At 46.1% G+C, this 15,234-nt stretch overlaps 1 protein-coding gene across 8 annotated transcripts in view; it reads left to right on the forward strand.

Annotated features, from left to right (window-relative positions):
- Positions 1-15,234, forward strand: part of GRAP2 (GRB2 related adaptor protein 2) — a 281,374-nt gene that overhangs the window by 231,150 nt on the left and 34,990 nt on the right. For all 8 annotated transcript variants that reach the window (XM_044302038.1, XM_044302035.1, XM_044302036.1 and 5 more), the window contains one exon: positions 37-156. In XM_044302038.1, coding sequence (XP_044157973.1) covers positions 37-156 — 120 coding nt within the window. The remainder of the gene's footprint in view (positions 1-36; positions 157-15,234) is intronic.

A 15,234-nucleotide genomic window follows, 5' to 3' on the forward strand; every position in this document is an offset into this window, starting at 1 on the left:
TTATGTAGAACTAATCTTTTCCTTTTCATATGGCAGTTGGTTTTGCGAAAAATCTACTCGTGTTGAAGCTGAGAACGTCCTCATGAGCAAGCAGGTGGGATATTTCATTATCCGTGCAAGTCAAACATCTAGAGGGGAATTCTCCATCTCAGTCAGGTAGGTTTCTATTATACCTTGATCAAGCTTTGTACTCTACCTTTGGTTATTTACAAACGCTACGGTAGTTACACATTTGCAGAATACATTATAGGGTACATACTGTATGTAGGGTACACCAGTGAGCGTTGGGCCAATTGTAGGAGATACTGCCTGGACCGAAAAAGGGCAGTCAGGATGTTTCGGGCTCATGCGCGTTGTGTACAGGTATGTGACCCTAAGTTTTATTCCAGCTCAGTCAGTGGGTAATACCTGCGCCACTGGAGTATTATTGGCACCAGCGTTAGTACATAGGAATGACGAGACATCCACTTCAAGCAGTTCTGCATCCTGACTAGCTGTCCCATTGACAACTACAGCCCGAGGGAGACATGGCAGAGCAACCCAATAAATCCTTATACAAGGAAAAGGGCAGCCGGTGTAAAATGAGGCCCAATCACCAAGGAGGGTAAAGGAACCAGGAGCCTTGTTGAAGGAAACCCCTGTTGCTATTTATCACTGCAGATATACCGTTTCTAAAAACTGTTCCATTAAAAGAAGAGTTTGTTGCACTGATGTCTGAGTCTGTCACCCATTCACTTGCACCTTAAAGGGGACGTGTAACCCTCTGACACCATGCACTATGATCTGTTCTGAAGTAAATGGAAGCAGTACCCAATGCCATCCACCACACCAGGGATAGTGCAGAACAGCTGATCAGCAGGGGTGCAGAGTGTCAGACCCCCACTGATCAGAGAGTGGTGGCCTATCTGGTGGAACAACCCTTTTAAACATATAATTCCACTGTACACAGACACTGCAAGGTACTACTTCTGCGACTCCTGTAGTTGCTCAGTAACTAACAGGGAAGACAGAGGAGAATGGGGCTTCCAGTGCTTAGTGCTGGCAGTAGGCATGCAGAGACATTGTGCACTTGCTAGTTCTGTTCTCTATCTTCCTTTTGGTCAGTAACTGAAAAAAAGCTGGGGACAGAGATAAACAAGTACAGCTGCCAGCGGTTGGCACTGACAGCAAGGCAAACAGACAGGGAGACAAGCAAAGAGGGCACATATAGAGACCGGGGCTGGGGTACATATAAAGACACATATAGGGAGACAGGGGCTGGGGTAATGACTTAAAGAGGGCACATATAGAGACCAGGGCTGGGGTAATGAGTTAAAGGGGGCACATTTAGGTAAATCAGGGCTGGGGTAATGAGTTGAAGGGGGCACATATAGAGACCAGGGCTGGGGTAATGAGTTAAAGGGGGCACATTTAGGTAAATCAGGGCTGGGGTAATGAGTTAAAGGGGGCACATATAGGGAAACCGGGGCTGGGGTAATGAGTTAAAGAGGGCGCATAAAAGGAGACAGGGGCTGGGGTAATGAGTGAAAGAGGGCACATATAGGGAGACCAGGGTTGGGGGAATGAGTTAAAGAGGGCACAAATAGAGACCGGGGCTGGGGTAATAAATTAAAGGGGGCAGATATAGAGACCAGGGCTGGGGTAATAAGTGAAAGAGGGCACATATAGAGACCAGGGCTGGGGTAATGAGTTAAAGGGGGCAGATATAGAGACCAGGGCTAGGGTAATGAGTGAAAGAGGGCACATATAGGGAGACCAGGGTTGGGGGAATGAGTTAAAGGGGGCACATATAGAGACCAGGGCTGGGGGAATGAGTTAAAGGGGGCACATATAGAGACCAGGGCTGGGGTAATGAGTTAAAGGGGGCACATATAGAGACCAGGGCTGGGGTAATGAGTGAAAGAGGGCACATATAGAGACCAGGGCTGGGGTAATGAGTTAAAGGGGGCACATATAGGGAAACCGGGGTTAAGGTAATGAGTTAAAGAGGGCGCATAAAGGGAGACCAGGGCTGGGGGAATGAGTTAAAGGGGGCACATATAGGGAGACCAGGGTTGGGGGAATGAGTTAAAGGGGGCACATATAGAGACCAGGGCTGGGGAAATGAGTTAAAGGGGGCACATATAGAGACCAGGGCTGGGGTAATGAGTTAAAGGGGGCACATATAGAGACCAGGGCTGGGGTAATGAGTGAAAGAGGGCACATATAGAGACCAGGGCTGGGGTAATGAGTTAAAGGGGGCACATATAGGGAAACCGGGGTTAAGGTAATGAGTTAAAGAGGGCGCATAAAGGGAGACCAGGGCTGGGGGAATGAGTTAAAGGGGGCACATATAGAGACCAGGGCTGGGGTAATGAGTGAAAGAGGGCACAAATAGAGACCAGGGCTGGGGGAATGAGTTAAGTAGCCTGGTAGGAGCTGGCAGCCTGCTTCTGTATGTTCCATATAGTCGTCTACAGTGCTCAAAAGAACGCTGAAGACAGACTCACCTTAGCAGTGCTTAGACCATTTCTAAGAAGACTCTTTACATCCTGTTTTCTAGTAAAAAGAAACACCTTTCTCTAATAAATATATTACAAAAATGCTCAAATGGAATCTGTCACCATGATCTTGGTCTATTACCTGCAGTAGTACATGAGTAGTGCTGCAGATAAGGAGCCCAGATTGAATTTATTTTTTTCCCTACTCAAAATTATTCCTTCACATTATACACTTCTCGTTTTCATGGTTACGACCACTCTGAAATCCATCAGTGGTGGCCATGCTTGCACACTATAGGTAAAAGAGCCTGCCTTTCTGATGGCTGGGACTGTGGGACTTTCCATAGGCCAGTGCTTTTTTTCTATAGTGTGCAAGAATGGCCACCGCTGCTGGATTACAGGGTGGTCATAACCATGGAAACCAAAAGTGTATAATGTGATGGGAAAACGAATCCAGCCAGCAAAGGAAGCAATATGGACAATCACAATACATTAGTAAGTGGCTTATATTAACTTACTCTACATAATAAATGCTATTTTCTGAAGTGACATAACCCCTTTAACCAGGGACCACTTTCCCTGCTAGTGTAGCAAGCCGTTGAGGAGCCGGGATGAAGGATGGGGGTGGTAGTGGCCCTGACTATAGGATGTGTCACAGTGGTCTCCCTCAGGCTGTCGCTCCCAAGGCCTGATGCAATGAATGGAGGGCGCACCCTTTCTTCCCTTGGGACACTCCCCGTAGTTGGGGCTCCTGCTTGATGGTAGTTTGGGGTGCCAAGGATGTTGAATGGGTGCCTGGCAGAAGGTGCCTGGTAGTGCAATGACCAGCATGTGGTGACGTAGGTGTCAGTAACACCCCTCCCCCAATGCATGGTGGCAGCTGCAGATGGCATATACTTTTTGCATGTTGCAAAGGAATGGAGTGTGCCCACGTCATCAGCAGCGGGTGTAGGCAGTATATTGCAGATAACTCTGATTAGAGATATCTAACCCATTATCTTAATAGCGATACCCCCCTCCCCCACAACATTATTATAAAACAGAGTTATGACTCAGTTTATGATGAAACAAGAGTGAATTATTTTCAGTTTTTATTGTTGAAAAATAGTAAAACATGTGATGGGAAAAAAAATCACTGTCGTCTTTAAAGGGATTGTCCAGCTTCAACCTCAATTTTATCTAGGCGCTGCGTCCGACAAGACACTTGCCTGGTTTTCACCACTTTATTTCAGTGCCCAGGTCCTGATCTGGTTCCTTCTGGTCCTAAGAGACACAGCAGTGACATGGACCACTTGGGCACACGTCAGAACTCAGGCCAGTGATTGGCTACATCCGCGCACATGACCATATCCAGTAGTTTAAATGTCGGGGACTGGAAGGAAACGGATTCTGGGTGGTGCAACATACCCCTGGAAAGCAGGTGGATGCCTTTTTTATATCAGGTCCTGCACAGTTCAGGGTCTAGATAAGACTGGTGTTTAAGCAACAACCCCTTTAAAAGGTTGAACCATTGTTAAGGATGTAGGTAAATTTTGACATTTTTAGGACAAATTCATTTTTTTTCAGAAAAATGTGCATGTTCTTCAGTAGCCATGAACATGTTTCCCTTATGAGCTCCCAGCAACTAAATAGCAGATGTTCACGGAGCAATGCGAAATCTTCAGAGATTTCAGGCAGCATTAAGCAGTAAATTCTGGAAATGCATTAATATGAAACATTTTTGTATCTACAAAGAGAAGATACTGAAACTGATGTATACCTGTTAAGACAGCCTCATATTTTGGACATCTGTAATAATAAGGTCCTGCTCGTAAGATTATCACCCAGGTGCATGGTCTGCTACATTCCAGTTAGAAAAGTTTTCCACCTCCATCATACACTACAGTTAGTTAACATATCTAGGGCTTTGTTTTCTAAGGGATTGTCACACCAAAAATTGTCTTTAGTTTTCAAACCAGCACCTGGATCTGAATACTTTTGTATTTGCATGTAATTTAAAATTTTGCATAGTCAATGAATTATTCAATAAAGTGTATCTGTATAGAGCCACCTGCTATTTTTTCTTTTACTTCTTTGTCCACCTTGCTGAGGTGGTGTCACGGATGAGAGTGGGGGAAACCCTCATCAGTGCGATGTTAAGGATAAGGGAAGCTGCTAGGCTAGGGCAACAGAATCAGGGAGCAGGTCACCTCCTAAAGCGTCCCTAACTTTGACCCTGACTCCTAACTGTATGAGCCAACCCAGATGGTAGGAGGGCTCATACTCAGGAACCTCGGGTCCCTACCAGCCCTCATGAGATCCCTGGACTAGGAGCAGGGTAAGACGACCTGTTCCTCCTGGAGACGGACGAACAGGAGTCTAACCTGGCCAAGCTACAAGGAAAGGGGAACATCAACAGCCTATGGATATGGCAGGTGAGTGAAACCACTTCCACACCTACCTGCCACAGACTCACTGACTGGATCCCGTGCTCAAATGCTGAAGTCCACACCAAACATAAAAGGACACAGCACACACACATAAACACACAGGAAACCAGATCCATAGCTGCAGTAAGGATAGACACCACACAACATAGGATTTATGACCACAAGGGTGGCCCTCACTGGAAGATGGTATAAGAGACCAGGAGGATGACTCCAGCATATAACAAGGCTAGAGTACCCCCCAGCTTCAGGTCTCAAGAGAGGCTAAATAGCCCAATTAGCCACACCCACACACACCCGAAAGGGAATTAACCCTTTCAAGACCAGACAGGGTAGTGAAGCCACTTAAAGGGGAAGTGCACACACACAAAACCCCATGCACACCAAACATAAATAGTGCACACATACAAGTACAGGTTGCCTGGTGCAACCGCATGCACTTGACAGCAAGCTGCCTAGCAACAGCTCAGGCTGCTATACTGCCAATACTATCATGTTGCCAACGGCAACCACACGTGAGGCAACATACTTCAGCCCTCACCTGTGATTGACAACAAGACCAGACCGCAGGCAACTGCATGCGGTTCCAGGAGTCACGGCAATGACCATGGTCGTGACATGTGGACGCATATGGTCAGTTCCATCCTTCAACTGCCTCCTGAGCTGTGATAGGAAGACAGCTGCAGCAGAATGGACATGCAACCTGAGCTGCAGCAGAAAGGGCATGCCATCTGAGCTGCCAGCTTGATATAAATCTAGCAGAGCAATAAATGGGGAGATCTCTGGATCCATGTGAGGTACAGGGCTGGTTCTAGATTAGTTACAAAGACATAGTTATGTACTATATAATGTCTGATTTTTATTTTCCAGCTCATCCCTCATGACAGCACAACCGGAGGTTGTTCCTATTTGACCTTCTTGGGACAGGAAACAGAGAGGTTAAAAGGTCCCACCCACCTCCACCGACCAGTGTTTTTCCTGTCCCTACAGGGGACAGACGCAGAGAGGTTCCCTACTCTAGGGTTGAAGAGATTCTTCAAGAACTTTCAGGGCCTAAGGCTGGGACTAGGATCGGGGGGTGGCTGGCCTCTCCTTCCAGGTCTCGAATAGCCTTGCTAACATCTCTCGGGGTAGAGGTCCTTAGCAGTCCAGAACCCACCTGGCAGAGTCCGAGCCTATAGGTGGGTTCTCTGATGGCCTGGGTTCGATCGTTGGGTTCATCCTCATCCTTCCTACCCTATAAATGGCCATGCCAGTACCTCTTATGTGGAGGTCCCCTGGCTTGCTCCTAAGCCTCATGAAGTGGGTAATGCAGCTGGTGGTTACCTCCCTATGGACGGCTATGGGTTTATGGAGCTTAGAGCCGGTGTTACTTAATGAAATTCAGCAGGATCGCACCTTAGTGCGCCTGAAACAGTTAGCAGCTGGAATGGCGCCTTTTCTCCTCGCCTCACCGTATAGGGTCCGTATGCAAGTGTTGACAGAAGCTGCATGACATTATTGGTGCTTGCTTTGGCAGCACATACTCCAAGATTGGTAAGTCATGGCCTCTGTGCCCGGCGTGCCGCCTCATGGCTTCTGTGCCTGGCTTGTTGCTTCTTTGTCTGTCCATGGCCTGCCTCTGTGCATGCCCTGCTTCCACCTGCCTCCGTGCATGGCCTTACTGACACCTGCCTCAGTGCATGGCCTGCTGACACTTGCCTCCGGGCAGTGGCCGGCTGACACTTGCCTCCGGGCAAATGGTGCCCTAACACATAAAAGTAACAAGGTAGGAAGCAGGAAGTTAAATTAAAGCTAAGTGGGTCCTAAGGTTAAGACCCCAGGTAAGGACCCAGTGTGACTGAAAGATTAGGGAAAGCCCAGTGGAGATGAGTGTTAGTTCAATCTATGCACTCTACTATCATTTGGGGAGTGGAGTAGCCTATAGTGCCTATTCATGTTCTTTCTTTCTTTCTCCTTTCTTATCCCTTGAGTTCATACCAACACCTACTGGTACAGGATCCCAAGATTGTCCTGCACCAGTTTGAAGTTAATGGTACAGTTTGGTTACCTCATCGTTGATGCCTGCCATGTGCCAGTGTTGTCAGCTTGGCTCGGTTTGTTACGAATACCTTGTAGACATTCTGGAGCTCTTGTGAATTAACTGCAATGGGGGTCTACAGTAAATTTGTATTCGGTGTAGTGGTTATAATTGATGTTACAATATTTTATCTGGTTTAAGAGCGAGTAGCTTTTACGCAATGGTACTTACCATATAGAGTAGGCTTAGAGGTAAAGGGCATCCTTTTATGGCTAATGTCTAATAAGACAATTTATTATTTCTCTAATTAAGAATATAAGTCTATAAAGAGAGGTAGGATGCTGATCAAGTATGCAGGTAAAGAGACATTTCAGAGTTACGACTGGGTTCACAAATTCTGTCATCAAGATTTTGTTTTCTGGTAGAATCAAAAAGTTCAGGTTTATTCCTGATTCTATGAAATTAAATTTTTATCTAATGATAAATATCTGAGATATGTTGTCCTTAGACATGGTCCCCCCCCCCAAATTATAGTTTGGTACGTCTCCTGTTGTGCTGTCATGCGGGATAAGCTGGAAAATAGGAATTAGACTTACCAGTAGTTCGGTTTCCAGTGATTCCATCATGACAGCACCCCTACATTCCCTCCCTTACTAACTACTATGTAAATATTGCATGGAAGATTTTCTGATGATTTTAATAAATCGGTGGCATCCATCCTGCTGTAGTAATCTGGAAAAACACTGGTGGGTGGAGGTAGGAGGAACCTTTTAACCTCTCTGTTTCCTGCCCCAAGAAGGTCAAAGGGGAACAACCTCCTGTTGTGCTGTCTCTGGAAACCGAATTACCGGTAAGTCTAATTCCTATTTTATACATTACTCATGCAACAACCTTAACCCCTTCCTGCAATATTACGTACATGTACGTGGGGGAATGTGGTGGCTTACCGCATTCCCACATGCATGATACGTGATGGTATCGGGCTGATCCACAGCACGGGCCCAGCTGTTACTGATAGCCGGGCCCCTGCTGCATCAGCCGGCATCGCTGCATGCGGTGATGCCGGCAGATTAACCCTTTCACATGCCGCGTCAGTGCTGACAGCGGCACGTGCAGGGTTTACAGAGGGAGGGGGCTCCCTCTGACTCCATCGGCTCCCGGCGTTGCACTGTAAGGGGGCCGATAAGTTGCCATGGCAGCCCCAATGCCTTACACAGGCATAAGAGCCTGCCAGATATGGAAGCCTAGGAGATCCAGACGCTGTACAAACCGCTGACAGTTCAATTCAGTACAATACATAATGTATTGTACTGAATTGAAACAGGGATCAAACCCTGAAAATGTGAAGTCACACAGTGGGACAAATATAAAAAGTGAAAAAAATAAGTTTTTTTTATAATAAAAAAAAAATGAAAGTTTCAAGTAAAAAAAAAGCGTCCTTTTCCCCAAATAAAGTAAAAAAAAATAGGGAAAATAAGAAAAGTAGACATATTAGGTATTACCACATCCGTATCGAACGACTCTATAAAAATATCACAAAACAAGACCTAAGACAATCGCGCAAAAAAATATGTGGCTCTCACAGACTATGGAGACAGTAAAACATGATTTTTTTTGTTTCAAAAATGCTTTTATTATATTAAATGTAAAAAAATATAAAAAGGTAGACATATTAGGTAACGCCGTGTCCGTAACAACCTACTCGATAAAAATACCACATGACCTAACCCCTCAAATGAACATCGTAAAAAAGATAAAATAAAAACAGTGTCAAAAAAGCCATTTTTTGTCACCTTACATCACAAAAAGTGTAATAGCAAGCGATCAAAAAGTCATACGCACCCCAAAATCATACCAATCAAACAGTCATCTCATCCCACAAAAAATGAGAACCCACCTAGGACTATCGCCCAAAAAATCAAAAAATACTATGGCTCTCAGAATATGGAGACACTAAAACATGATTTTTTTTGTTTAAAAAATGCTGTTATTGTGTAAAACTTAAATAAATAAAAAAAGTTTACATATTAGGTATCGCTGTGTCTGTAAGAATCTGCTGTATAAAGATTCATGCGGTTCATATGCCACCATAATGAGAGGCAGAGGAATGAGACAAGGGTGTGATTATGTGGCTAGAGATAAAAAATGAAACTGTCGGCCAGTACAGGCCCCCAAAAATTAGGCAATATGCATTCACCTGACAGCAAAGAACTTTGGATTCTGTGGCTGGAGGTACATTAGGCGGTCACAGGATAAATACACTCAGGTCCCTAAATATTGGGACATCGACACAATTCTAACATTTTTGGCTCTATACACCACCACTCATCGCCCAGGAGAATGTCGTCCTCGGTCTCCTCCCCCCAGCCACGGACAACACCAGGGATCCCCGAAAAGTTTAAAGCCTGCTCTTCTTGCTCCTCCTCCCCCCCAGCCACCATCCTCCTCAGGCTCCTCTTTAGACTCCTGCTGACTTGTCTCAAATGGAGTAGCCCCCCCTGCGAATTCATTCAGCATTGCGACTTCCTCATCTTCCAGCTCCTGCTCCTCGATGGCTTGATCAATGACCCAATGCAATGCACGCTACAGAAAGAAGGCATAAGGTACGATGTCACTGATGGCGCCCTGGCTGCCACTGACCAGCTTGGTGATCTCATCAAATGGCCGCAGAAGTCTGCATGCGTCGCGCATGAGCAGCCACTTGCGCGGTGAAAAGAAACCAAGCTTCTCAGAACCTGTCCTGCCACAGAGTACGTACAGGTAGTCGTTAACGGCACGTTTCTGTTGGAGCAGCCTATCAAGCATATACAAAGTGGAGTTCCAGCGCAAGTGGTATCGCCACTGAACATCAGCAAGGCGAGCCATGTAAGATCTTCTAAAATGGCCAGAGATTTTCCTGGCCTGCCACAAGACGTCCTGGACCATGGGGTATTTGGCAACGAATCGCTGCATGACTAAGTTCAGGACATGTGCCATGCACGGCATGTGTGACATTTTGCCCTTCAGCGAGCTCAGCATATTGGCACCGTTGTCGCACACCACTTTACCAACTGTCAAATTGAGCGGGGTTAGCCACTGACCGGCCTGTGACCGGAGAGCTGAAAGCAGTGCAGGATCGGTGTGGCTCTTGGCTTCCAGGCACAACAGCCGCAGCACAGCATGGCAACGTCTCACCTGGCATGTTGAATAGGTTTTGGGTAGCTTGGGGGCTGCAGCGGAAGAGGCCATAGCAGTGGAAAAGGAGGAGTCAGCCAAGGAGGAGACGGAGGATGGAGTAGGAGGAGGAGAAGAAGATGCCGGCCTGCATGAAATCCATGGCGGTAACACCAAGTCCACACGGGTGCCACGGGTTACATGCTTGATGTCCATCAGAAGGTTCACCCAGTGGGCAGTTATGTACCTTCCCCGCCCATGTTTTCTAGACCACGTGTCAGTGGTCAGATGTATCTTGGCACCGACACTGTGTGCCAGAGATATACACTCACCTAAAGAATTATTAGGAACACCTGTTCTATTTCTCATTAATGCGATTATCTAGTCAACCAATCACATGGCAGTTGCTTCAATGCATGTAGGGTTGTGGTCCTGGTCAAGACAATCTCCTGAACTCCAAACTGAATGTCAGAATGGGAAAGAAAGGTGGGCTACAACAGCAGAAGACCCCACCGGGTACCACTCATCTCCGCTACAAATAGGAAAAAGAGGCTACAATTTGCACGAGCTCACCAAAATTGGACTGTTGAAGACTGGAAAAATGTTGTCTGGTCTGATTTCCGATTTCTGTTGAGACATTGAAATGGTAGAGTCCGAATTTGGCGTAAACAGAATGAGAACATGTATCCATCATGCATTGTTACCACTGTGCAGGCTGGTGGTGGTGGTGTTATGGTGTGGGGGATGTTTTCTGGGCACACTTTAGGCCCCTTAGTGCCAATTGGCCATTGTTTAAATGCCACGGGCAACCTGAGCATTGTTTCCGACCATGTCCATCCCTTCATGACCACCATGTACCCATCCTCTGATGGCTACTTCCAGCAGGATAATACACCATGTCACAAAGCTCGAATCATTTCAAATTGGTTTCTTGAACATGACAATGAGTTCACTGTACTAAAATGGCCCCCACAGTCACCAGAACTCAACCCAATAGAGCATCTTTGGGATGTGGTGGAATGGGAGCTTCGTGCCCTGGATGTGCATCCCTCAAATCTCCATCAACTGCAAGATGCTATCCTATCAATAAGGGCCAACATTTCTAAAGAATGCTATCAGCACCTTGTTGAATCAATGCCACGTAGAATTAAGGCAGTTCTGAAGGCAAAAGGGGGTCCAACACCGTATTAGTATGGTGTTCCTAATAATTCTTTAGGTGAGTGTATTAACTTGCCGCTGAACGTGGCTATATAGTTCAGGGATGCCCTTCTGGGAGAAATATTTCCTTCCGGGGACCTTCCATTGCGGTGTGCCAATGGCCACAAATTTTCTAAAGGCCTCCGAGTCCACCAATTTATATGGCAGTAGTTGGTGGGCTAGCAATTCTGACAAGCCAGCTGTCAGCCGTTGGGCAAGACGATTATCCGGCGTCATCATTTTTTCATGCTCGAACATTTGGGCCATGGAAGCTTGCCAGATGAACGCGACGACGGCACGGTAGAAGGTGGAGTGAAGGACAAATGGGAGGAGAGCGAAGAGAAGGAACGGGGAGCGCCGGGAGTGTGGCTTTGTGGGTTCCCACTGGGCTCGGTGATGGGAGGCCAGGTGCCTTCTTAAGGCGGTCGTCCCTAGGTGAGTGTTGGGCTTACCGCGACTTATGCGTTGACAGCACAGGCTGGAGATGGCAACACTATTGTCAGCAGCTGACACGTTAAAAAAAAGCCCACACTGTGGAACCATGTGCCGGCGTCCTGGGACCGCAAGATGTGACCGTGCATGGTGGATGGCTCACTCCAGATACATGTGCAGTCTTTTTCCTCCTGTGCACTGCCTGATTCTCCTCCTTCTCCTCCCTATCTGCTGCTCCGTCTGTCCCTCTGAACTCCCCTCCTCTTCCTCTCTTGTGGGCACCCATGTGACGTCCATTGAGACGTCATCATCATCACCTTCACCACCACTGACATTAGAGATCTCGGAGTAGGCAGCAACAGTGGGGACCACCCTCCTTGGGCTGATCTGGATACTGTTGTCAGACTGCTGGGTGGCGGCCGTTGCTACCTCCTCTTCCTCATCCGATGCCAAGAATGGCTGAGCATCGGTAAGGTATGGATGGGAAAATAATTCCTCTGACTCGAGTGAAGGGGCTATGGTGGTGGTGGTGTCTTTGGGGGGTGCACACAGCAAAGAGTGAGGAGGGAAACAAACACAAGGAAACAGACAGGACAGCACTGCTTCAGCTTCCCTTCAGATTCCAGGAGGACACTACCCCCTCTCAGTGGTGACACCAGGACCCACAATCGACTTCAGTGGTGCTCAGTCTCAACATAGACGGTTCCGCACAAAGTAAGAAGATACGAGACGGCACTCACCATGAAGGTCCAATCTTTACTTTATTAAGGTATAAAAGGCATGCGGGTAGGCAATCAAAGCGTAGTGCGCCACACAGGCACCATGTGGCGACGGCCGTTTCGCGTGAGTTACGCTTCTTCTGGCCTCCTGACGGAGTGACATCAAATACGTCACTTTTATACATAAGCATTACCTGCACAGACATGCGCAGAGACAGCGCTACATAAAATACATATAAAATATACAAGACAATAGTTTAATAAGGTGCAGCAATCAACAGGAACTATAGAAAGACACTTAAGTCATTCCGGTCATTCAGACCCAAAGGACCCAGGGCCCTGGCTTTTATAATCCAGCTCGCTTCTTTTCGTAAGAGCTGAGTATGTCTATCCCCCTGTAGGAAGAAAGGGGACAATTTCTAAGCCTGAAAATGTCAATACCTTGGGGTCGCCTCCATACATTTCCTTCACATGCTTAATTAAACGCGGACATCCCCTAACCGATGTTACTGATCCAAAATGTTGCCTTATCCTCTCAAATAACACTCTAATGGGTTTTTCCTATATAGAAGCGACCACAAGGGCACATTATCAGGTACACTAGAAACCTACTCCGACAGGTAATTAAATGGTTAACCCTATGTTGTAACCCTCCGAAGCATACCACCCTATACTGGGGGTTGTAACGGCAAAATGAACAGTTTCCACATTTGCGATTGCCTTTAGGTGCATATTCCCTCAACCATGTGTCTGGTCTTTTTTCTAAGTACCTGCTTCTGACCAACCTATCTTTCAAGGTATGGCTACGCCAAAACGCAATAATAGGTTTGTTCTGTGCCAAGTCTTTCAAGGATTCGTCACCGCTCAATATGTCCCAATTCTGATATATAGTTTTACGGATGGCATCCGCCATCGGACTATATTTGAATGAGAACATAAACCTATGAGCTTTTGTGTTCCTAATCTCTCTTTTAGGGCTTTTTTTTGTCCATTAACAATGCATCCTGGGTAAAAAGTGTAGCTTTTGACATTGCCTTATGAAGGTCCATAAGGGGATAGCCTCTCTTCAACAAACGTTTGGTGAGGTCAGTGGCTTGGGATTAAAAATATTATTGTGAAGCCTGCGGACAAGGGTGGTAATGTGGTCCTCATGACCAGAGATTTTTATGTTCGGGAAGCTCATAGACAATTAGACAATGAGGATGTTTATGTGAAATTGAATGTGGATCCAACTCGAAAAATATGTGATCTTTTACAGGGTATTTTGAGCAGATATGTGGAAATGAATATTCTCTCCAGGAGGACTGGCGAGAGGTTGCTCCCGGTGTCCCCTTCTAAACCTTCCTGATATTTTTTGCCTAAAGTACACATAAATTTAGATTGCCCACCTGGGTGACCTACTGTGGCTGGCATTGGCTCTGCCACTGCTCCCATCTCTGAATACTTGGATTGGCTTCTTCGCCCCTATCAGCACATGATGTCAAAAAACTGCAAAAAATATGTGGATTACATTTTTTTCTGGTCCTACTTCCCCAAATAATGTAAGCCCCTATTTAGCTACCTCAACGGAAAAATAATAAAGAAAATAATAAATAAGGTGACACACAAAAAGTTGCATAAAATGTGCTTTTTGTGCAAACATTTGTAAATTATAAAATAAACTAGACTAAACTAGATTAAGAGATAGCATATTTACTATTCTTCACAATTTTTCCCCCCACAAATTAAAAAAAAACTTAAATAAAAGTGAATCATTAAATATGTATACCCAAATCGTGCCACAATATTGCCATCATAGCTACACCGAGAGGCAGGAAGCAGATCGTGGCTCTTGGAGTATGTAACAATGAAAAAAAAACTAAAAAAAAATATGCTGTGCCTTAGAGGCCTAAAAATGAACAGGCAATATCTGCATTTAACTTTATGAGCCCCCAGAGTGTACTCTTCTGGTGGGCACCAGACATCACCGTCTGACACCGCCGGCAACTTTTCTACAAACCCGTCCCTATGGTATATATTCCATCTCCGCTCTGCTGTCATCTGTCTAAAATCTAACTTCCCCATGAAGGTACAGGACATGACAAATCCCAGATATGTTCGCATTACACCAGCAGTACAAAAATGATATCTGTAAATGAATTCTCTTTTAATAGTTCTGCTCTAACCACCAAAATGTCTGAGCCTAGCATGTCCCCTGTGGCAGCACAAGGGTTAATCCCTCCCCTGCTCCGCTCGGCTCTGCAGGCAGCTTCTCTTCTCATTATAGAGAGATCTTCTTGTGATCCTCACATTCTGGAACGCGTGGGTACTGTCACATATAAGCCCCAATAACAAGGAATATAGACACGTACAAGGGTGCAGTGTGCCCAGGGCTGTAGAACTAACAGACTATATAATCAAACAGCCAGGGAGCCACAGTTTATATACATTCACTATAAGGCTACATGCACTGTTCTTTTGGTCCGCATCCGAGCCACAGTTTTTGCGGCTTGGATGCGGACCCATTCACTTCAATAGGGCCGTAAAAGATGCGGACAGCACTCCGTGTACTTTCCGCATCCATTGCTCCGTTCCGTGGTCCACAAAAAAATATAACCTGTTCTATTCTTGTCCGTTTTGCAGACAAGAATAGGCAGTTATATTAATAGCTGTCTGTGCCGTTCAGGAATGCACACGGATACCATCCGTGTTTTGCGGATCTGCAATTTGCGGACCGCCAAACACACAATGGTCATGTGCATGTAGCCTAACTATGTGGAATTATAGACTCCTTGGCAAAATACAAATATAACAAAGAGGTCAGTCCT

This window comes from Bufo gargarizans, chromosome 7 (assembly GCF_014858855.1).
Source record: "Bufo gargarizans isolate SCDJY-AF-19 chromosome 7, ASM1485885v1, whole genome shotgun sequence".
In the NCBI taxonomy this organism is placed as follows: domain Eukaryota; kingdom Metazoa; phylum Chordata; class Amphibia; order Anura; family Bufonidae; genus Bufo; species Bufo gargarizans.